Source organism: Opisthocomus hoazin, chromosome 1 (assembly GCF_030867145.1).
Source record: "Opisthocomus hoazin isolate bOpiHoa1 chromosome 1, bOpiHoa1.hap1, whole genome shotgun sequence".
Lineage (NCBI taxonomy): Eukaryota > Metazoa > Chordata > Aves > Opisthocomiformes > Opisthocomidae > Opisthocomus > Opisthocomus hoazin.
In genome coordinates, this window is record NC_134414.1 from 25,628,784 (window position 1) to 25,654,484 (window position 25,701).

Sequence of the window (25,701 nt, forward strand, 5' to 3'; positions counted from 1 at the left end):
AGCCTCTAAATGCACACAGTGATCCCAAATACTAGTCTACTCACTAGCGAGTATTAATTTAAAGCCAGTTTATTAGATAAGTAACTGCAAGCTCCGAATTACAAAACAAAGATCGAATCCCAGTGACACTGCCATGAATTGGGAGCATATCAGGAGATGAAAAGTGAAGAGTAAGTCACGCTTACAGGGCAGGCAAAACCAGGCTCTAGAGCCATTTTGAGAGAACTGCTTCCCAAAACAGGTTTCCAAGAAAGGCAAGAGACCTGCATCGTATTAACCCCCAATGGAATGGGAATGTTTAGGATGAAATAACTGTATATACTAGAAGCACTTTGTGTTCTTCATCTCAGCCAGAAGCTGTCAATGGTTAACAATTTCAGTTTCCACAAGTGTTAGTCCACCAAGAGGTTGTCACATGTTTGTGGCACACGTTACCATTTGAACAAAGTCTGCACCAGTACCTAGCGCCAGCACCATTCTGGAAAGTGACTGCAAAGTTTGAGCAGTATTTTTTTAAAATATTTAAATAATTCAGGGCTGTCTCTGAAGACTATTCCGTCATTTCAACAGCATTATCCTGCGGTAAATGATAGGAGGACATGGTCCAGTTTCTCTCAAGTCCTGAAGTGAAGAGTCACTGCCCATGAGTAACGGCTGTTAGAGTCAAGCTCACAATTGACAAGTTTCTTCTCAGCTATTAGGATGCAATAAAAAACTGTCATGAGAGACTGCACAGAACAGGGTGTCTGGAGGTCACCACACTTCCAGGATATATGCCACCATAAAGACAGAATAATCATTATACATGACTTTCTTCAGAATTCAGTGGCTCAGCTTCACAGCACATATCCAACCATTCCACAAGTACTAGTGCAGCCACAGCTTACAGCAGTCCTACTTGCACAGAACTCCTTTGTCATCTAGTTTATGGCCCATGTTGTGGTTGTACTTAGGTCAACATGAAAACAATTACCCACAAAATTCTCCAACTAACATTGCAAGCTGTTACATTACTTTGTTTTAATTGATTAGCAGCAAACCAAAAGAATATTATTTGTGCAATATGTTGTCTTTGCAAATAAACTGGAGCAGTCTTCTGGTTTAAGGAGAACCTATTCAAAATTAAAAACAGGTATCTCGCAATGACACAGCTTGTTCACGACAAGCTAGTAACAGATTTCTCAGAATAATGTAGGTGGTCTACTCTGACACAGACACTGTCGAAACACGACTATACCTTTTTCCTTTAAAGTTTGACTGGGTTTAGAATGTTAAGATATAACCCTGCTCCCATAAGACAAACAGGATCAAATAAACTGAGTCTCTTACAATGCTTATTTGAGCAAATAGCAAGGATGCATGAGAGTTACCTTGACATACAGAAACATTCTGCTTTTGCAAGAATATACCCTTTTCTATCAAATGAAAGGCAAACTGCAAAGTCTAAATTCTATGACAGCTCCCATATATGCACAAATTTGAGACTTGTGGAGGGAGTTAGCAAGCAAGTGAAAAGGTTGGAAAACTACCAATTCGGAAAAAGTGATTGTATCCTCCATAGCTAGCTTTACCACAAAAAAGACATTTATAATGCTGCATTTAGAACTACACTCGCAAAACAGTTTGGGATATCAAAGGAGGAAAAATTGAAGCACTCCCAGGATAAGCACACCTCGCAGCAGAACAAGAGACACACAGCTCAACAGGAGGCTTTGCCACAGTATGAGGAGCACGCTTCAATCACCAAGCTGAATTGATTTTGTGACATACATTTTACTGAAGTGAGGCATGCCATAACATACAGCCAGCCTACCCAGAAACATGCTCATAGAACTTGTTACCATTGCTCAACTCAAATCTACTTTTACCACGGTGTGGCAAGAGGGAGAATAGTGGTGTAAGTGAAGAGTTATCCCGTGGTTTTTCATTCTCTTCCTTAGCCTATTTCTGAGTAGAAGGAAAAAGCACTACCCAACAGGAACACAAGACTCAGGTTTGGAAGAACTTAAGAGATTAAATCAATTCTAAGCTTACGAGGCAATCTGTCTTCCAGTCTTACCAGCGCCACAACTCTGGTGTCCATCAGGGCTGTCAAGAGCTTTACAAGTGCACTCTTACCTTGCCTGGCTACCTTGAAAAAACAGAGTACATGACAAGCATACATACCACCACGACACAGCACGATGGAAGCTTCAAGAGGACACTTGAATGACCTCAGCTCTGATGAACACTCATATTCCCAAAGCTCTCCAAAAATCCAATAAGTTCTGACATTTCAGAACTGTGATTTTAGGCCTGCTTAGAGCATCGGTTATGATAATTTTAGGAGTTGGGAATTATTTGAAAACACAAGATATCCTAATCAGTTTTGTCTTTAAACTATGAGTAGGAGATTGCACCCGCTACCTAGCTTCAATCAGCTTGTCTTCTCTAACAAATCACTTGCTAAACATGTAACAGAGCAAACCTGACCCTCTAGCATCACTACCACAGTTAAATGACTGAAGTTATGTATGTGAATACACACCTTGACACATTTCTCAGTAAAAAAATAAGCATACATCATTGTGGCAGAGACACATAAAAACCCTAGAAGTCTCTGAAGTATTTCTCTGACTGGTTCTACTCTATGCAGCAGGTTAAAAGGTAGAAGGAACACACATGTAGGCAGGTATTAACTTCAGACAGCTGGAGAACTGCTTAATTCTAGTTTATGACAGAAAAATCGGCCCAGAAAAATTCAGTGGGATTTTAAGCTTCAACTGGACATAAAACATTTTTCCTTAGTTCTCAGGAGAAAGAAATTTCTTTTATGTCACTGATGAGTAGTCTTGGAGTGATCAAGCTTCAGCTACAAGAATGATGCTCTAATTCTCACAAGGAACTTATCTTCAGAAAAGGGTTTACCAAAGTATTAAGTCAGTATTATGGGAATCACAAAAACTAGACCAGATACTCTGTCTTCATTTTCTGAAGACGTGATCAAGATATACCCCAGCTCTCAGCCTGAAGCAGTAGCTCTCCACTATCAAGTTAACAGCACAGGTGAATCAATCCTATTGCTTTACACTGGCCCCACACTAAGAAAGGAAGACTGCTAATTCTTAACAAGTCCACATAAACTTGCATGAACAAAGCCTCCCTCCCCTTCAATGAAAATAGAGGATCAGATATGAAAATAGCTATCTTGAAAGAAAAAAAGGAGGATTTTGTTCTCACCCTTCAATACAAAGACAAATCTGAACTCTTTCTACAGATGTGTAATATTAGCCATGTCAATCAAGAGGATCAGCATCCATAACGCATTTACCTACTGAGTAGACATCTGCTTAGTCTTAACCCCCTAAAAACACACACCATCATGCATTAACATAAGCAAAAACTTTGTTTCACAGGTAGTTTCTCATTTAACAAAATCCCACTTTCACTTCATTATGCATCCTTATGTTTCTACAGTCTCTTGTGCTTATTAGAAAGAAACGTACCCGTATACAGCAGAGAATCCCATCTTCAAAGCAAACGGATACTTCCTGCACCAGCCAGCTGAAGCCTTTATTATATTGTTACTTACACAACAGAAGACAGATTATGGCTAACACTCAGGAATCATCTACTGAGAGATAAAACTGCTAATGATCTTCACATATGTGTTTAAGAGAAATAGTGCTTGTTCCCAGTCATTTTCCTCTAACATATGAGAGCTCTTACAAACAACACAGCAAATTGTAGATGGAATTCAGGAAAACAACTCTTCACTTCCATTTTTATGCAATATGACCTGTACTGTCCTATAGCATGGACAAGTCATTAACATGACAAGCCCCCAACTGCTGAAATACCTGCAGCCTAAAGCTGCAAGATACTTTCTGGATCTTGCCTAACATGATCACTATTAGAACTTAAGAAATTAAGGGAAAAGTAAACCAGAAAAGAAAGCGGGGTTTTTTTGTGGGTTTTTTTTTGGTTGGTTGGTTGTTTTTTTTTCACAGCCTTCCCCAGCCCCTCCCAGTTTCCACCTATGGAAAGAAGAATTATTTAGAAACCTGATCTTCAAACTGCCAAAGATCCTTGCATTCCTTCAGGCCCAAGTGCCTCCACATCATCCAAACCAACTATCACACTGCCAGAAAGCACTAACAGAAAAAACAGCGCCACAGATAAGGGGAAACGGTCATTAATGAATGCTGAAAAGTGAAAGCAGGATGAAACAAAAATACCAGCCCAACTCATTTACCCGCTCACAGCTCAAACCTATTAGTGTTACTTCCTGAAAAAACAGTAGTCTAATACTTAAGCTACACAGTCCTGTGTGCACTTAAACCTGCAGGTCCAGGTAACACCTATATTCTTTCATTTGTAATTCTATGCAGTAGGCTCAAATCAAAGCAGCTTTTCACATGAAGAGCTATATATTTTCCACACCCATACAACTAGCTTTCTACACAGATTATCAAATACTTCAGTTATGAAAGATTTTATTTGTTCCTCAAAATCAAACATGAAAAACACTAAATCTCTTCTACCTAGTATTTTTCAAGATCTGATTCCCAGACACTATTCCTTGTGTGACTACTTATTAGCTTGATGTCTGTTTCTAGACTAAGAAAAAACAAAAATCTTGGCAATAAAAAGAATTTAGTACAATAGAGAAATGTATTCTTCCCCCAGTTGTCCTAATTAGCTTCCTTCGCAAATTCCCATTACTATACAGAAGAGCTGATCACATTTCCAGGCTGACTGGAAATGTAAAGTAACTTATTAGCCACAAGACAGCAGAGCAGCATCCCAGATGCCTCCCTGAAGGAGAGCTGATGGTTGGCTAGAACTGAGCTTGTCCACATTGATCAGTTTTCCAAAATACTAACTTTGAAAGCATTTGGGCAAATGACAGCAGGGGAGAAATAAAACCCAGTTTCCTCTCTTGTGCAACACACAAGATATAATCTTCAAAGCATCTACAAGGCATTAGCAGTACAGGACTTACTCTCGTCTTCCCAGCAGTTATCTGTACGTGTTTTAGGACTGACGTACACACGATACCAATGCTTTAGCGGTCCCAGTAGTAGGTAACTTTGGTTTTAGTCTGAAAAGCTGACAGCGAATTTACCCCCATTCCTTGGGAGTAATCACCATGACATCACTGACAAGGCATAGATGTCCTTTCTTCCAACAGCAGGAGCATCAGGATCCAAAAAGTAACACCTTCAAAGTTTCTCAGAGCTCCACAAACACCATCTCCTGTAGTTGTGCTCAAGAATTTGAAATATAAATTTATATAAATCAAGTCACATATTGTGTATGCTACAGAAATTGCTGTAGCAAAGCTAATAGCATTCTACGGAAGTCATAATGCTACAGAAATCTTTCTGTCCTGATAAGCGTAGCACAGAAGACACTGCTGGAACCATAACCTTTGCCTGCAGACAGACAGGCTGATCAACAGGCCTTCTCAGGTTTTCCTCCTTTCCATAGACAATCTGAGTTCTCCCAATGGTTAGTATAAAAAGTTTTAAGCACCAACCCAACAAGACCTGCTTATTTCTACATATGGGTAAATCCAGTGAGCATATCAGAGGTCTGCTTTTTAGGAGATCCAGAGCAGTTTAGACGCATGATTCCCAAACACTCCGAGACCTACAGATATATCTGTATTTAAATATGACGAGTAATGGTGACTGTTAAAGATCACCTTGATATTTTTTTTTTACTCTGTTCAGAAGTGTGGGAAAGATGTCCCCACAACAATGAAGGTCATTAAAGTCATTGGATAATTCCACTAGTATTCTCATGCTTCAGAGATCTTCCGCATAGGTTATAGAACCTTCATAGTAGCACTACCCTACAGAAGAGCAAAAATAAGACAGCAAGAAAATAACGAAGTATTTTGGGTCCTCACTCTTCAGCATGAGAGCACAAAACATAACTGCGTGTAAAGCTTCCCTGCAGATACTAAGAGCCAGTTTTGGAAGTCAAGACACTGACTACAGACAACAAATTACACTGTGAAGTTTTGTTTGCTTTTTAAGAATAGTACATAATACCATAGTAGCACAAACAGGATTATCCATGCTCATGTTCAAGCAGTGAAGCATGCTAAAAATAACAGCTGAGCAAGCAGAGAAGTGAGAGAGGCCAGCTTCTGCTTCTATGCTTACACTTTTAGTCAGATTATCATCAATAGATGGTGGTGTTGAGGGTTCTCACACTGGAGTATGTTGTTACTTACTCATCTATGTGTAACACAGGACAATGAATGTCAATCTAGACACGAGTCCTACAGGACACATTCACCCTGTAGCTCTATTTATGTCAACAGAACCACTTCACAGCAAAATACTATCCACAATTTCAGAATTGGGTCCCTCCAATTTCCCCCTTCCACTACTGTTAAATACAAGCCAACACGATAACCAGTTGATACAGTTCCCAGCTCTCCTTTCTGTGGCACTAAAGAGGAGAAATGCAGCCAACAATCCTCAGTTGCAATATCCACTACCCTTATGTCAGGCTTTCCAGGGCCCCTCTGGGTCATCCAGTTTCCCTTCCTCAGCTCTCCCTCTCACTGCTCTCACAACTGAACTTCTATGAGATGCCAAGGAAAGAAATTTGTGCAGGTAAGAGCTGCACAATAAGACCTTATGGTGTTTCCATTTTAATTAAACAGAAACTGAATCCAAGAATTCCACTCAAAGTAAATCTCATGGTCAAAATACTTTCACCTGAAAAAGCTTTATTAGGAAAAGGAAAAAAAAGCCAAGTGAGCATATGTATGCACGTATTCAAGTCTACAAGGCATAAACATTTGCAGATTATTATGCTAAGCTTCTAGAATTCAGATGAATCAAACTAGGGATTAGTCTTTTCTATTCCCAGTAGTTCTCTGAAGAGAACAGAAATGATTGATTTCTCTCTTAAGCGCATGATTTAGAAAAAAATTTAGCTCTCAAGAACAAGTCAAGACAGTTGTTCGATCACATCTCACCTGCTGGTGCATGCCAAGGAGCAGAAATGGGGGAAAAAAAGTCACACAGGGACTGCACAAAGGGGAAAGCGTATCAATATTTAAAGGCTCTAAGCTCAACTTGGACCTTGTAAAAAATCATTTTTAGCATTAATGGATTTCAGAGGTGGAATATATTAAATATAATGCTACAGAAATTCAGTGTGAGAATCCTCTATTGATAGTTTTTAGGCTAAGTTGAACAGAAGTCATAATCTCTGTTACAGGTGCAACATACAAAATAAGTATTACTATGGAGACCCAACACTGAAAAATCAACACTAAGCAGCTACAGACATAATAGCATTAAAAGAACCAATGGCGATTATTAACAAAACTCTTAGAGTTTTGTATTTAGACTTCTGCAAAATTCAGTTCTACATTAAAAATTGTGATAATAGTACTTGGAAAAAGACAGAATTAGTTTGGTTTGAGAACAAAACTTACGTAATACAAAGCATTTTTGGTGTACCAGTTCAGAAGCTCCACAAGTTTGTGCTCCTGTTTTGGAAAAACACGTGTCATCCGAGCTAAAGCATCAGTCACCTCCAATATCAGATGATATGTCTTCAAGATGTACCACATAATCACCCATTTTCTTCACTTAAAAGACCAGCAACTGTATATCAATGAGGTTTTGTTGCTTGTCTGACATGCCATGGTTCTCCATTTCCGTCTTTTTTTAGTGTTCTGAAAGCTTCTGTTAGTTTTTATGTTTACTGAAAAACTTTAATACTGTTGTCTTAGTTTATGGCTGGATTCCACTACCAGTCTTCCACACATGAAATTACTGGAACATCTACCAGACAAGGGGGCAGGAGAATTAGAACACACAACACTGATTTTCCATGAAGCTTTTTTTAATGAACAAGTGTCTAACTAAAACTTGAATAAAATAAGAACAGATACTATTTTACCTGCTGCTTTTGCTAAAACCACTTATTAATGGCTTGTTAAGGACTCTGCATTACTCAACATGAATCAACCATAGCTGTTTTACAGGCTATTTCAAGTATAAAAACTGCACTTAACATTGAAATGCTCCAACAATACTGATGCATGGTATATCTGTGGTACATCTGTAGTAAATTCTCAGCTCTGCATGGGGATGTTGTGTAACAACTCAGACTTTTCAAACTCAAATCACTCCAACAGCAGCCATGACCCCCTCCTTCGAACCTCTGCCAGAGACATGTACTGCTGAGACAAAGTTTGTCATCTCTAATCCCACTTACCTAAAGTCACAGAACCAGAAAACAGGTGTTCTCAGATTTTCACACTTGCAAAATTTAGGTGATGTTATTTCAAAGAAGTAAAGCTACTTAAATGAAAACCATGAAGAATAAAGACACCAATCTTTCACGTTTTTTAGAACTGTTAAAGTATCAGCTCATGTTTTTGGCTCATGAAAGGGAAACCAGAAGGAATGAGTTAAAATTAGAAGGTGGGGAAGATATATTGCTATGCACAGGTGGAAGCCCTCTATTATTTCTTCCCACTCCCCATTCTCCCAGGACTCTCTTCTGTGCACCAAGCACCACACAACAGTAACTCACCAAGGTAAGCATTCAGCACCAAGTTCTGCAAAGTATCTTCAGCTATCTGCAAGAGCAAATCCTTAAGTGTACTGTGATACTACTGATACACACAGTTGAGGCCAAAATCAAGGTGTAGAGCATTCAACTTAAAACAAGCCATCAGCAACACTACAACTTAAAAAATTCGGAGCAGCTGCTGCACTCTGTATTCCACAGAACTCCTCATTCAGCTACATAACTGGAGATAGCAGGTGGGAAAAGATGATGATAGAGCTTCCTTTTTTATCCAGGGATTTTAAAGTATGCCTGATAGAAACAAAATACTCAGTCAACTTTCTATGTTGGCAGAGATAAGGCAAGAAGAGGGGATGAAGGGGTTTCATTCTATGCCAAACCACACTTCACCAGGGCTTTTCATTCTAGTGTGTCCTTAGTCTGAGCCACATGGCAAAATGCACACAAGATGGCTCATATTACTGATGGGGTCATCCTTGACCTCTCATGTTTTATGACTATTACTAACTGTTCTTATTTGAGAAAGATCCATCTTAGTGGCTAGTATTCTGCAGAGTCAGAAAGTCTCCCATCCCCACACACTCTTCAAAGACAGAGTCCTCAAAGTTCTTAAAATAGGCTCCGCACCCCTATCTATCCAACCACCGAAGGGCTTCCTGGCTTTGAGACAGTAGGAGACTCCAGTAATATTTTCATATTTTATGTATGACCAATGAACCCCTCTGCCATCATGGAGCCTGTCTGTCAATACATCTTTGATTGGTGTTCATAGTGGAGACTGACTGATTAGATAAACCTGCCAACACTTCAGCATAGTAAGAGGACAAATTGTCAATAAAAAGTTGTAAAAATAGTTTTCATAATTTGTCCTTATCTTAATGCATATTATGAAGACTCATACAACTTCAAATCTTCCTAGACTGTTCAATCCATTTAGCCTCTCGGTTTATTACCCCGTTGTTTTTTTTTAAATCTGTACCCATTTTCTCATTTGTACTACAGCTGTTTAAGAAGCCCAGTTTCTCTAGAAGTGAAAAGTTAAGACCCAAAGATTAATTTTTATTTTTTGGATATCACTGCAAAAATATATACTTCTCTATTCAGTTTTCTAGATTTCCAGTTTCTGCTTCTCAAATAGTTAACAGAATACCTCAAAACACAAGCACCACATTTACTTATGACAAAGCTTAAATATTATGAAAATAATTGCTTGCCCTATTATGCCTCACTTGATTCTAGTCTCCATCTCCTAAACAGCAGAGATGACTGTTTGCTCCTGTCCTCCCCACACTGCCTCAAAAGACTTCAGTCTGAAACTGGGTAACGGAGTCAAGATTCAGCAACTGGTTGTGTAGATCCATCAGCTTTTCCCTTTCATACCCTCCCTTTGACAGGGAAAGGACCATTTAGCCTCTTCTAACCTACGTCATTAATTTCTTTTCACAGGAGTCCTGTCTATCACACCAAAGGAAGTTCTGGCACTCTACAGTATTTGCAAAGCTGGCATGTGGGAAAGTGAGAAGAGATGCCTTGGTCAAAGAATTTTTCTCCCAGCTCAGTTCCCACATTACATTACCTTTCCTTCATACTTCTTCGCTAAACTTTGGAAAAAAGTTGAATATATAAAAACCTCAAAGTGCTTATGCTAAGCACAGAAGAATTAAAATAAGCCTCCAGGTATTTTAAAATAGGAGATTCCCTCTATACTTTCTTGGAGTACACTAGTTCCTATTCTCCAGCATTTTCTGTGCCCTATATTCTTCAGCTCTTATTTCTTTCTCCAGTTTTGTCTTCTCTCTAGAAGCCATTTTTGCTTATGTAGATCTGTGCCAAGATAAGGCTAAGAAGGACAGGTTTCACTCTGTTACAATTAGTTTGACATTTAGTGTATATACGGAGACAGGGGTTGTCAACTGAAGCTGTCAAATCAGCAGCTGACCCTCTGAAAGGGACTCAGAAGGAGGAGTAAGGAAACTGTCCGCATGCCTTCTCTGAAACCCACATACCCAGCCCATCAACTACAAGCAGACCAAGCTGAAGAGATAGTCTCACAATGAGTTCTTGCTAAAGTGCACTTTTAACATCACATAGGATCTACCGAATCAAAACCAGCTGTCACAGCCCTCCATTTTCTCACATTTCAAGAGAAGAATGAAAGACTTGTCTAAAAAGCAGAAGGATCTAATAGGACTTCAAGAATGTCTAGGGTTTTAGCTAATTTTATCTGTGCACTCACTTTCCTAAAGCAATGAAAAACATACCAAGCTTTAAAAATAAAACACAGAAGCCTTTCTTGAGTCCAAAAATTCTACAGTAACATATGCAAGTATATTCCTTTGTACAGCTATACAAAATGCATTTCAGGAAGTCTATGTCAGTTTTGAAAACAAGATCAGACTGCAATCACACCAATTACCCAAAGCTGGTTCTACACACAGGCCAGGGCCAAGGTGTTCCTCCTACTGAAGACAGAAAGGGAGGAAAAAAAGGCTGAGATCTAGGCACGGTTTTCTCACTTCTTATTGCCCAAGTCCAGCCTTTCATCCCAGAAAGAGCAAGTTCATTTCCACCTCTTAGTAAAAGATCTTGAATTATTCTACCTACACTGCATCGTGGTTTAACCCAGCAGCCAGCAACTAAGCACTAGGCAGCCATTCGCTCACCCCTTCCCTTCCTCCCCAGCAGGATGGGGAGGAGAAATGGACAAAAGGGGAAGCTCGTGGCTTGAGATGAAGACAGTTTAATAAGACAAAGGTAATACTACTACTAATGATGATGATAATGAATATGCAAAATAAACTATATACAAGTTTTCTCACCACCAGATGACTGATACACAGCCAGTTCCCAAGCAACAACCAAAGAACACCAAACTCACAAATTTTGCTAAATTCCCAAAAAAGTTCAACCTGCTGGACAAGAGAGGATTCCAGCTCACAAACAAGAGGATCACGTAGCTTTGTGCTCCCCTAGCCAGCCCCCATTACTAAACCGAGCATGATGTCCACGGCATGGAATATTTCCACTGGCCAGCTTGGGCTGGCTGCCTGGCTGTGCTCCCTCACAGCTCCTGCACACCTGCTCGTTAGCTGAATATGCAAAACTGGAAGAAGTCCTTGATTTCATAGCAACAACTGAAAACATCAGTGAATTATCAACATTATTCCCATACCAAATCCAACCCACAGCAGCTACTGGAAGTAAAATTAACTCCATCCCAAAGCCAGGACAACTGCTGTTTGACATTTAAAGGAAAAACCCATGGTTGAAGCGCTCACCATTAGGGCGCACATAGTAGAGCATTTCATTATTCATCCTGACTTCTCATGGTCCTTTCAGCCAACTAACTGAAGTCACAGCTTAAAAGCACGTGCTCAAGCCATTAGGTACTTCAGCACCTTCCATATTATATTCACTGCAAAAGTACCCAGAAATCTCTCTCACTGTATTAAAAATCAGAAGCAGCAAAAAAGTCAAGTTAACATGGCTTGAGTACTATCTTGTCCAACTTCCAGATGTTTCTAAACACCAAGCAATGTTAGCTCCATTTTCTTCCTCTTGATCTAGCAAGAGCCTCTTCTGTTCCATCTTCAGTTTTCACCCCGTGCTTTAGCTATACGGACTCTTTATCCAAGGCTTTTATTGTTTCTGAACAAGCATCACAAAAGGCACATTGTTTGTTGCTGCAGTTTCAGAGGAACTACTTTTACTCCAGATGAAAATAAGAGCCTTACCTCCAGGGTCACAAAACTTCAGAGCTTCAGAACGTGCAAGAAACTTTTTAAAATGAAAACAAAGCATAACCATTTTCTTCCTTCTGGGTTGAGTTCAAAATACATTCAGCAAAAAACCCCAAAGTTTTCTTATTCCTATAGTTCTAATCAGATAATCTCTCTGCCTCACAAAGACAGACCACGAGCTGCTCATTTTCTGCTGAGGTTCTGCACCTTTCCTGAGGTTAAGAGGTCCAGTCAGCCAAGTGTGGCAGAAAGCGCATCAGAAGCACAGTACTGTGATCCCACAAAAAGGAAACAGTTCACTTAAAGAGGGACCATACAGAAGTGGAAAAATGAGAGAAAATGGTCTAAGCAGATGGGAGTCTTCAGCAAGGCATTTAGGTACTTGGTTGAAACAATTCATATACTCCAATCTAAAAATACTTAATGCAGTTAACAGTTTCAAAAAACTTTTAAAAAGAAGTCTTCTTATCCCACTAGAATTACCTGAGCAAGTCTCTAAATATGTAGGAAACACAGAAAAGCATTAACTTCAGCAAGAGAATAATGTGGTTCTTGTTGATAGAACTCAGCAGTGAGACAGCTCCCACCAGCGTGCGCCACGCTGCACGGAAACTGGCAACCCAGCCTCTGGAGGCAGATCATCTCCCCTTGGATTCACTGGGTTCTCCCCAGTTCTGGTGAGCTAGAACGCGAGGACCTGAGAAGCCACAATTACGTACAGAGAACTTGAGTTTGAGCTGAAAGCACTGTCAAGGCTGTAGTTAACTAAATCGCATAGACACAACCGGAGAAGTAACATTGATCAGAGGATTACTTTGCCACAGTAGCATTCCCCTCTTCCACCAGATTTCCAGGTATCCAGTAACTCCTTCGATACTCAGAGACACAGGCTTTTCACCTCCCATCCAGTCAAGCAGAGTGGATTGCCATCTCAAATGTAAGTATCAGATGCTGCTTATTACAGATCTTATCATCTGTCCTACAAATACCTCTAACAGCAATCAGATATTCAAGCAATATCAAATGTGATATTGATGTTGCAACAGGCAAACTGGAAAACAGACTTTCTAGAAGATTCATGTACAAGCACATGATTTTTCTAGTTAATTTTTGCACATATTTGAGGAGTACGGCAACCACTTGTCTACAATTTTTTATTCTATTTTTATGTCTCAAAAGGTATTCATAGGCAAGTGCACAACGCAGTTTGCTCAGGCATAGATTTGGTTACAGCTGTTCATGCAATGTTGAAGATAGGTTATTATGCTGAAATTAGTCTTCTAGCTCATTCTTTTTTCTTTCTTCAAACATGTTACTCCTATATCTATATCTTAAAGCCCAACCATATTCCTGATGGCATACTGCAGGTTTCACCTGTTTGCAGCAGAATCAAACCCATGAACCTTACTAGTTTCTTGTTCTGAGACTTGAGTTTGACCTGCACAGCTTGTGACTGGAGACCTCAGGGGTGCATTTTGCACAACCCACCCATGGTTTAGCACGAATTGTTTACCTTGCTACCCCAGAGGCAAGTTAGAAATAAAGAAAGCTCAACAACTTTCCCTTTTGATAGCAACACCTCCTTCTGTCATCAATTACACCAAAATCTGCTTACTTACATCTAGTGAATCCTCATTGACCAGGATGAGAGACATACTCTGCGAAATGAGTCTGCAAGAATACCCTGCAAAAGAAAAAAACAAAGACTTAACTTTCTAGAAGAATATTTAAGGTTTAGCTAAACCTCACCAGGAGCACTAATAGCTCAGCCTACAGTTGACTTTTTGAGCAGTTCCTCCTATCAGGCAGGCTACCAGAAGCATGGATGTTCAGAACACACTCTAATCTGACAATTTTACTCACAACAGAGGCTGCATTTTATCTGCGCTTCCAAATATATCACTTGAGATGTTTTAACCAAAGAAAACACCCTATTAACTAGATGCAGTAAATGCAGGCTATATCCCTACAGCAAAATTAAGTATTTCTACACCTAAATTATTATTTTTTTAATCTACATGAAGGCAGAACTGCCTTCAAGACACTGCAGGAACAGGTCTGAACACACAGTTGCAATTATGCCACATGACTGGAAGCACAGGCATTGAATCAGTCAGTACTACCCAGTCCCCTTAGCCCACATCTGGGTTACGTGAGCATTTTTTACTCCTAAGAGTTTAGTGTGGAAGGTCCTGAGCTTCATCAAAAACTACAGATTAATGACACACATGGAGCTCCTGCCAACTCCTATAGGCATCAGGTAATTGTACTAGATTGTTCTTAGTGTTGGACTGGAGCATGAAAGAACAAGTACAAGTTGCTATAGTCTGGAGCAGCACTCAGAGGGCAGTTCTGTACATTTGCCAGGACATCAAAATTGAAAGCAAAAATTGTCAAGACAGAAAAAAAGCCGCTTATTTTTGTAATAGTAAAAGCCAGTGCCTGCAGTACCACTCAATGCCACTCAAGTGGCAGTTCTGCCACACGACTGTCACTGACATAAGACAAAGTTATATCCAGGAAATCTATACTTGGCATTATCCAGATAAACAGTTTAATTCCTGTCCATATTAATGGCAGAAGACAAATGCAGACTCGCAGAAGACTGACCCCATTGCATCACATTAAAAGCTCATGCAAATTCTCTTGGGATTGGCACCGACATGCAGCTTCGTAGAACAGTAGAGAATTTATTTGAAGCACACACCTTTCACTTGCTGATGTAAGTTACACAGGAAAAGGAAATACAATAGAACTAATCTGTATTTCTACTGTGCTTTTTACAGAAATTCATCACAGCAAGTTTAACAAATTACTGTCATAAAATGAGGTCTCAGGAAGCCTTACTTTTCTTAAATGGAGACTGGAGGCTACTGCAGTATAAGAGTAACATCTCAGCCATGAACCAGTGCAGGGCCAGCAGGTTCAAAAGCAGAACAGCATAATCAGTGTAAAAAGATTAAGCATCTCTCTCCATATCTCACAACAGAAAGAGAACAATTGAGGCATGAGTTTATTTTCTGTGGGATTCTTGGTTCCTTACTAAGCCCATACAGGCTCATCAATTGCAATACAAATCATTTCCTCAGGTAACAGAATTCTTATAATTGGGCTAGTTTTATAAGTATTACCAGGGGTAACATGCCTGCATGAATGACTTCTGTCAAGAAAGCAAACCCTGCATCTTCTTTTGTGGCAGACATGCTTATTTCACACAGTCACTTTTAGACAGCAGGTTTGATTACCTGAAGAAGTTTTGTTTCTGTTCCATTTTTACAGCTGTGTGGAATATGACTATCAGGTGCAACCTTGCACATACGTTTTCATCTTGTTTGTGTTAATGAGCTAAAGTTCATTTTCTGCCTTAGAGAACAATACAGAATGACACTGAACTCACTCACACCTGTTGTGAAAAGGACAAAATATATTCTAACAAACTGCAGCCTACAACATGAAAGCTGTGTAGGTAGCCTGCGATTCTGCCTGTGACCAGGTCTTAGGTGGTAGTACAGAACTGAGTAATGAAGCTTCAACAGGTATAGGCAAAACACTGAATTCAGAAAAAGTCAGTCTGACATTTTAAAAAGTTAGTCCCAGGCTGAAGAACCACTTCTGAGGAGAAAAAGAGCATATTACAAACTTGACCACTTCTCTCCATGTCAGGGTTACTCCTTCCCCAGGGAACAGAAACAGCCTTGTGCAGCACACTGCTACAAATTCAGTATAACTAATTCAAAAGGATTTTCTAGTCGCATTTGATTGGAACAGCAGCTGCAATAGCAAACTAATTTCTAAACCACTGCTCACTGTTTCATTTTACCTCCTTCAAAACAAGTAAGATGCCACCTGACAAGTGGAGCTGGAGAACTGTGGAAAACACAAGTTGCTCTGCTATGCATCTTGGAAGTCATGGAGTCAGAAGAACTAATCCTGCAACGGAGGTTATTGTGCATCTTGTTATTACATTAAACAAGTAGATCAATACTAACACCGGTTTTTAGGAGATCTATACATTATGTACTATTTCAGGACTACAAAGATGTTAAAATCTAGCACTAGTACAAAGCAAAATAACTGGCAACTGTAAGATTACAAGTGAAGTTCGTAGTCATATTTTAAAGTTTGATTATTATTACTGGCAGTACTAACATGGCAAGCAAAAATAGACTCTAAGATTAGGGCATATTTTAGTCAATGCTTCTGACTAGAGTAAGATCAACTGCTGGTTCAAAGCAGGTATAAAATGTCATTTCACACCTCTAAATTGGTATCTAGCTCTTTAATTTAAAGGTCTGACTAAACATCCATGAGGCAGATGAATCAGGTACTTCTGGGACTTAATTGTCTTCAGGTGTCCTGGGAGAAAGATTCTGTGAACCTCAGCTGAAGATCATAGCCCACAGGCACATTTGTACTGCAGACAGACAGAATCCAGCATTTGAGGCAAGAATGATTATCCTCTGCTTAGAGAGAGGCCACATATGCCCTGCTCAGACTTCGCACAGGGATACAGACAAGCATGCTGGCATTGCTTCTGTCCCTCAACTGAAAAATCATGGCTTACCATAATAGAAGTAATCTTGACAATAAACTGGGAGAGATGTGGGTTTGACAGATGGACAAGGAACTGGCTGGATGGCCACATCCAAAGAATACAGTCAAGGGCTCAATGTCTAAGTGGAAACCAGTAATAAGTAGTGTCCCTCAGGGGTCAGACCAATGCCATTTAGTATCTTCCTTGACAGGCAGCGGGAACAAGTGCACTCTGAGCAAGCTTGCAGACAACACCAAGCTGAGTGGTGCAGTTGACATACCTGAGCAGATGGGATGCCATCCAGAGGGACCTTGACAAGCTTGAGAAGTGGGCCCATGTGAACCTCATGAAGCTCAATAAGGCCAAGTACAAGGTCATCTGGGTCAGGGCAATCCCAAATATTAATCAGTACAGACTGGGGGATGAGTGGATTGAGAGCAGCCCTACTGAGAAGTACCTGGGGGTGCTGGTGGATGAGAAATTTGACATGAAACCCCACCAGCAGTCCTACATCCAGCTCCAGAGCCCTCAGCACAGGACAGACATGGGCCTGTTAGACCAGGTCCAGAGGATGGCCACAAAAGCCATCAGAGAGATGGAACAGCTCTCCTGTGAGGAAAAGCTGAGAGAGTTGGGGCTGTTCAGCCTGGCTCTGCAGAGACCCTTCAGTATATCGAGGGGGCTTATAAAAAAAGACTGAGAAAGACTTTTTGCAAAGGCCTGTAGTGGCAGGTCAAGGGACAATAGTTTTAAACTGGAAGATGGTAGATTTAGATATAAGGAAGAAAGTCTTTACTATGAGGGTGATGAGACACTGAAACAGGCTACCCAAAGAGACAGTGGAGGTCCCATCACTGGAAGTGCTCAAGGTCAGCCTGGATAGGTCTTTGAACAACCTGGTCCAGTGGAAGGCATCCCTGCGCATGGCAGAAGCCTGGAACTAGGTCTTCAAAGGTACCTTCCAAACCAACTCGTTACATGATTCTATAATTGTAAGGCAGTGCTCGCAGCCATGAACATGTACTCTAGGTAAGACGACTGGTCTCATCTGTAGAGATTGATTCCTTGGTTCAAGGGAGCGATGCAGTTTAGTAAACACTTCATTCCCATTCCCAGAAAATCTGTTACTAAGGAAGTTCTTGGCTGGAAATACAATAGATGTGGATTTCTGGGAGCCTGCTGAGCACCAGGATGGTGGTAAATAGGTATCTGCCATGGGGTTTTTTTGCCTCACTGAAAGGCAAAGGAAGTCCAGAATTTTCAGGTTGTTTTAAGAGAAGGATGAACCTGCAAGAACACTGTTAACCCTTCTAGAGTTGTTGCAGAAACTGGCTAAGGACAGTTTCAGCTGATAAAAACTAGAAGACCATGTCATGCTCAAAGATGTTTCTGAACCTGGAAATCCTATTTTCTATAGGTAGAGAGTTCAAATTGTTGATGAGCATTACAGCTTATCAGGAACACACTCCTTACCTGCAAGACTACCAGCTGGCACATGGCTGAGTGGAAGGCACACAACCAAGCCACAGCAAGGTCAATCTTTACTCTTCAGAGTAATGCAAGAGACAACAGACATACACAAATTCTGAAGGCCAAAGAATCAAGAAGCTGGAAGAACAAAGTATTCCAACTCCTTGGGCAGCTGCCAAGAGCTCCAATATCCCTCAGTACATATGCATATCCACAGAGCAACAAGGGTCCATAAGCATACCCTCCACACACAATGAGAAAGTGAAAACACTTTTTACTCCCCATATAGTATATTTACACCTGAACCAGCATACATGTAGATTGGATTTTAAATTGACTGTTTATTACAGTTTTCATGTGTTACATGCAAAAGCTGGAAGGGTGCCACATGTTTATACCTTCAAGCCAAATTAAACATGATGCTAAGTTTGCAGAGTTTTACTATCAAATTGTACACTAAACAGAGTGATAATTTAGAATTTGCAAGGGAGATGCTTATTCTTTCCAAGTTGCTATCACATAAAAAAACAGTTTTAGAGACAAGCTGGAAGTAAGTCTCCTCCTTCACAGAAAGCAACTGCTATAAAGCTCATGCACTGCTGTTCAGGTCGCTGCTGTCAGTTAAACATGTCCATTTCTTTCAGGTATTTAAGCCAAAATCTGTAGCTACGTACATAGTTTTTAATTTGTCCAATGATGCTTCCCTCCTCTCAAGTTGACTACTGCTTTTAAAGAACGCAAAATCTGCAAATAGTGGTTCAAACCAGACAACTAGCATTTAAGTCTATTGTCTGCTTAAGCCAACTGCCTTATTTCTACTACGATTGTATCAGTTCAGCAAGTTATTTCATCTCTTGGTACCAACTTCAGCATACAAAGACACATGAAACTAATTCAGTTTTGATAAGGAAACAAAAAATCTAGTCAGTCAAGCAGACTACATTCTGAAATTCCACTAAACCAAAGCATAAAAAAAATAAAAACCAGGCAAAAATAGCAAATGCCTGAGGTTTTGCTGAAGGTAATGTGAGTTCAGTCACAGAGCATCACAGTTCTGCCAGGAGGAGCCTGGAATGCACCCAGACCCATCCTACAGACAGCTTTATAAATAAAAAGCATTACTGGTCACATTCTTCAGGTAGTTAGAGAATCAAAGTCAACATAAGCTTGAGAAGGCTAAAGAAATAACTCCTTCAACAAAAAGCAGGCTAGGTTGTTAAGGATCCCCTTAACCTACACCTGTACATCTAAACAGACTAACCTGCAAATCTGACTGTACCTGTGGATGGCACTTTACACGGGCACACTAGAGACAGCGGGGATCAGCAGAGTGTTCTAGACTTCAGCAGCAAGGTGAAAGTGTCACTCATGGTTCTGCAAGATGTTGGATCACCAGAGTGCCACTCTGCCTCCTCCTGTCTCTGGGCAGATTTACTAGTTACAGGGAGAAAAATCATCAAAAAGAATACAGGAACATTATGGCATTATATTGCCAAGGATGCTATATTTGGGAGGTATGTGATGACATAGCAGGCGATTGTGCTTATATCAGGATCTGTTCCTTTACTCAGTCTTTACTACTCAGTTAAGACCTCAATAGCCCCTCTCCTAGGAGGCTACTAGTGTTGCATGAAGGGCTACAGCACAATGTAAGCAAAGGCAGAGCTTGCAAATCAGCATTCCACGCACAGCAGCATACTGTGATAGCACAAGGTGTTGCTACCCAGGCTGCACACCTTACAAGCATCTGTAGTGAGAAAAAGGCTGAAGGACTTAAGTTTTCAGTACTTACAAGACCTACTCATGTGGCATATCCCATACAAGACTATCACAATCGTGCAAGTGCTATAGAACACAACATCTTGTTGCTACAGGACTGAAATTGCAATGTGCACCTCTCGTTCAGCCCAGCCTTACACTAAAATCCTTATTTCTCAAAGATTACAAATAGAGTTAGGTATATAGACCGATTTTATCAGATACATTTATGACCTGAAACAAAACCTAATGTTTAAGGGCTGCTTCTAGTAACAAACCTAAACTTACAGTGCTAAAAACTCTCCAGTTTCATGCTGCAAGAACAGGGAGTCAGATAAACACCTGTCTGAAGTAGGTTACCATTCTATTACATCAGTACCCAAGCATACCTGTCTGATAAATACTTTCATTTGTACTTTTTGTTCACATCATCGCAAGAGGGGTTTTTTTGCATTACAGAGAGCGTAGTTTGCAAGTTAAGATGCGTCAATAAGTTTGAGACAAGGATATCCATATTGTGCCTCGATAAATCAACCCATACTGAACTCTATCCATACACTCAACAGCAGCAACACACAATCGCGACATACTGGACTAACAGATGTGTCGTACAGTGACAGCAAGAGCAGTTATTCAAGCATCCACCTGCTTTCACAGAAAAGGTTTGCAAGAGGTTGTAAGATATACACTTCATATTACCGTATCTCCCATCATATCCCAAACTCCATTAAAGTCTAGAAAAGTTAGCCAGTAAGATAAAATAACAACTGTAAAACAGTTTAATGTAACACACAGTATAACTGAAACATTACAGTCTGGTTGAGCTCTCCAGTTTCCATCAGAAAGCAGGAGTTATCTATTCAATCCATACAAGAATTACACTTAACCAAGAGCAGAAGAGTCCCTTTTGCGTTAAAAAAAGCCTGACACTCAAACACTTCACTCCAAAATCCCCCTTCTCCAAAGTGAAGGCTACCACATATGCCTGTCTGCTACCAAAGAATCATTCCATAAAGAGGAGGTCTGGTTTTGTTTGAAACCCCACATAACAGATCTAGTGTGTAACCTCCGACGTATCAGAAACTCAGAGCAAGAAGGAAGGTGGATACCTATATTGAGAGCTGTTTCCTGTTTGTCTCCAGTCAGAATCCATATCTTGATTTCTGCCTTGATTAGCGTGGCTATTGTTTCTGGAACACCTGCTTGCAGGCGGTCTTCAATGGCTGTTGCTCCAAGCAGCAGTAAATCCTGGAAAAGAGAATGTGAGGGATTGTTTTCTTACAACAAACCTCTGTTTGGAACACACTCAAAAGGGAATTAAAGACAGCATGTTGCGCCTCATCGCTAATACAGTATTTTGACAAGCAATATACACTACAGTCAGTTCCTGGCGTGGCTATTCTACTTCCTCTGCACGCAATCCGCATGTCAAGATGTACAGAATGGAACTGAGTGTTTCTGATCAGAAAGATGGCAATGTTTCAAAAGCAATTAATCAAAATTATACAACTCCAAAGTTAATCTATAGATGAACATATATACTATAGCATTCACTAGTCACCATAGCAACATGATGAATGGTCATAGTTTATGTATTTCTTAAGCTCACAAAACAAGTCACCTGGCATCACATCATTTAAACTAATTTCCCCTCCCATAAAACTCAAGGCAAAAATTATTGCAACTATTTATGGATGTATTATATTTATATAATACAAGTGGTATGAACATTAATCAATTCAAGTATCTCTAGTCTACATACATATGTCTGCCAGAAAAGCATGTGTCATACAACAAATTTAATGCTACAGAGTTAGCCAGTCTTATGCAATTCTAAAGCAACTGCTTCAAGAGATTTGGCCAAGTTGCAAAAAAGTCAGGCAGACAAAAAATACCCAAAAATCAAACCTTGTCAAAAGACAGTGTAGTCAGCAGATTTTTAAAGTTAAAAGCATTTTAATGATTCCTTAGTCAAGGAAGTATGTTCAATTTAAAATAAATTGATACAAATTGTGTTTAAGTTATACTGTACAATTTCAGAATTGCACAGAAAAAAGTAACATCTTCTATTCTTTCTAGGGACTATAATTATTCAAAACAAGTGAAAACAGATGAAGTAAACAAAAGAACTTAGAGCTGGGGTTGTTCAGCCTGGAGAAGAGAAGGCTCCAGGAAGACCTTATTGCAGCCTTCCAGTACGTAAAGGGAGGTTATAAGAAAGACTGAGAAAGACTTTTACCAGGGCCTTTACTGACAGGACAAGGGACAACAACTTTAAACTGAAAGAGAGTATATCTATATTGGACTTAAGGAAGAAATTTTTTTTACTGTGAGGGCCATGAGGCACTGGAACTGGTTGCCCAGAGAAGCTGTGGATGCCCCCTCTCCCTGGAAGTGTTCAAGGCCAGGCTGGATGGGGCTTTGAGCAACCTGGTCTGGTGAAAGGGGTCCCTGCCCACGGCAGGGGGGTGGGAACCAGATGATCTTTAAGGTCCCTTCCAACCCAAAACATTCTATGATCCTATGAAGAGGGCATTAGAGCAGCTTCTGCTTGTATGTATCCACGTATGCATAGAGAAAGTAAGGGGAAATTGTCATCCACACAGGGGTGTAGGCTGGCATTAGTTACAGGTCTTGACAAAGCTTAAGTTTTGTTACGAGATATTCAGCTGGTAAAGGTAGTAGAATCAAACCCCTTAAGGCATTTGCTTTAATACCCTGTAGCCTCCGGATGAAACATCAGCCCGTTCAATGCTAACAGCATTTGAAGTTAACAAGCACAACCGAAGTGTGCTACTGTAGATTGCCTTATCTCAAACTCACTTATCAAGCACTTAAACATGACAGCACAGGGATCAGCACGGCCAAGCTACCCAAGCAAGGAAGTTAGTATTGCATCTGCTGAAGCCTTCTCAGACAGTGCACAGGTGGGGAAGGCAGGCAGATCAAGTTTGTCTCCACACTTCCACCTGTACTATGATCCAGTGACCTCACTCAGACTGATACAAGTAGCTCTCCCACTCTCATTTGAGCCCTAGGATGAAAGGACTGTTAAAATACATTATATTTTATGTTACAGCCACAAGCCAGTTTATTATCTAGAAAGAAGTGCTTACATCAGAGAATTTCATCTGAAAAATGCCAGCTCTAAGGAAAAAAAGAAATTAAGTGCAACTCCCTGCTCTTTTGTATGACATTAACAGCAAAAGAATACAGTGGATATTTTCCACCATGGCACTAAGTCCAAAAGCCCAACTGTACTATCCACTCAGAGGGTGTCCTTTTTTCAAGGTATTAAATTGTGAAGAGAGGCAAAAGGTAGATGGCCAGAAGTAATCTAAGGTTTGAGAACACATTTTGAAGCGAGAGAATCAACCCACACTAATGGATTGATCACCCATGATCATTTTTCCCTTCAGTGAAAACAGAAGAGTACAAGAGCACAGTGCAGGTAGCAGAAAAGTGGAAGAACTTATGAAATCTATAGAATCAAGAATTAGATAATCACATGTTGGTTAGATAACCATGGTTGGTTGGCTACAGACCAACCAACAACAGGAGATTTAGTCATCAGTTTGAAAAGACAGACCCAGTCTTCAGCTATTGCTTAAAGTTCTTGGAGTCTTTCTGTTACCCTGTGAAAGCTAGCTCCCATCCTAGTCTCAAGCTTCCTCCTCTCTTCTGCCCCAGCTAACTTAAATAAGCAGCCAACAGCACTCCAGAACTTCAGTTTCATTGTTAATATTAACAAAAGCAACTGAAGTTCAGAGTACTTCAACCACTGAACAAGATGAGAGTGAAAGAACTGGAGCAAAGGGAAAGAGTATGAACAGAGGTGTAGGTGAGCAGTGTGACTACCAGCATTCCAGAAAGCAAGACCAGCAAGTATCAAAGAAACACTGGCCCCTAGTGTTGACGTTTTAACATTTCATTCAGTGTGGGACTACAGAGTTTCAAACCTGTTCCGATACCTACTTTCCCCTTCCAGAATTATGAGTTCTGCAATTTGCATGAAGAGAGCAGTTTCTCACCTTTTTACAGTCTACACAGTTACAGCCCTCAGTGAGCACTTCACGCCTACAGTTTCTACAACTGCCTTCAGAAAACCTGAGGTGTGACTGCTATATGAAAAGGAGCAAATTTCTCTTTGTATACTAGTACATGGGAACCTGGTGCAACACAACAATTTTCTACATTATCAAGTTACATCAACCTTACACAAGACACCAGGACAAAAAGTGTGCAAGAAAAGAGGCTGTAAGTAGCAAATGACCTTTTATGTGTAAGTTAGACTCAGATTCACAAACCAAAACTTAACAGGTCTACGGACTGCACAGGTTGCTAACAAACACTTTTCAGTTCCTCATGAATGAAATTAACAGTTTGTTTTATTGTATAAGATCTAAATTCCATGGAAGAGACACATGTAAGTGAATCTGTCCGATTCTCAAAAATGCGTCTTACCTTCTCAATGATCTCATAGCATTCCTCCAGCTTCTGAGTTCTGTCTTTCAGAACTGTACTCATTTCATTGTAGATATTCAACCACTCTCTGTAAGAGTTTTCTGACAGGTCTGCATAAGCAATGCACAAAGTCCTCAGACCTACAAAACAGAAGGCAGTCATTACACATAATAAAACTACACTGTATCAGCAAATCATTCATGCCCTAATAAATGCTAAATCCTAACCTTCTCACTGGAAGAACAGGAGCTTTTAATGCACACTGTTAAACTCTATACATTTTTAAAGCATTTGCATTTGCACAAAATTAAATCAAAAAAGTCTGGCTCATTTAGGCTACTGATGCTGGTGCAAATCAAGCAAGCATAAAGGGCACAAACTTCTACCTGGTTTTCGGTACTGCAAGCTAGCCATACTGGACCAAAAGTGTCATCTTCAATATTTTTAGTTTAAGTACAAAAGCAAGCTTGACTTCCCTGTATTTTTAAAGAGATCAAATTAAAGAACTGGCTACACATTGTAACTGGAGATACTACTTAGTCAACCACACTGCACAGCCCACGCTTCCTTTGAGAAAGGCTGTTTCCTCCTTCAGTGTATGCACATAACTCACATAAATAACAGCAGTTACACATGCACAAAAAAGAGTAGAGAATAGGGCCCATGAAGTATGAAAACCATTTTATTAGACCACTGACAAAAATTAAGATACAGAAGTAATGATTTTTTTTTTCCCCTGGCATGAGTCAAGCAGAAGAGTGTGTGCCATAAAATACAGAAGTTTTGTTACAGGGAACATGGGAGTCTACAAAAAACCTCTTTTTTTTAAGGCTGAACAATGTTTTCAAATTTAGGAATAAAACCACTAGTTCATGTTTTTACTATAACGTAAATATCTTATGCTACTGCAGAAGAGGGAACAAAGCCAAGTACTTCCCTACGAACAGAGGTGTTACATCAGTCGTAAAGGCCTTAAGAGACCATTTCAGATCATCTTTGATGTCTTGGTCTTCCAGGCTTCTCAGCACGTTCAGGTTACCGCTCTGCTTCATACAGCCAGAGACTTTGTCATCTGACTGTTACACTGGTAAGAAAACCACTAACACCGAAGTAACTGAGGTGTTCTGGGCAATACAACTCATGCCCTTCCCCTTCATCATGGGCACACAGAACCCCATCTTT

At 40.1% G+C, this 25,701-nt stretch overlaps 1 protein-coding gene across 3 annotated transcripts in view; it reads right to left on the bottom strand.

The window, feature by feature from the left end:
- ATP8A2 (ATPase phospholipid transporting 8A2) overlaps positions 1–25,701 on the bottom strand; it is a 345,411-nt gene that overhangs the window by 223,527 nt on the left and 96,183 nt on the right. For all 3 annotated transcript variants that reach the window (XM_075419576.1, XM_075419584.1, XM_075419592.1), the window contains 3 exons: positions 24,520–24,659; positions 21,165–21,303; positions 13,913–13,977 (listed from right to left, as the gene is read on the bottom strand). In XM_075419576.1, coding sequence (XP_075275691.1) covers positions 13,913–13,977; positions 21,165–21,303; positions 24,520–24,659 — 344 coding nt within the window. The remainder of the gene's footprint in view (positions 1–13,912; positions 13,978–21,164; positions 21,304–24,519; positions 24,660–25,701) is intronic.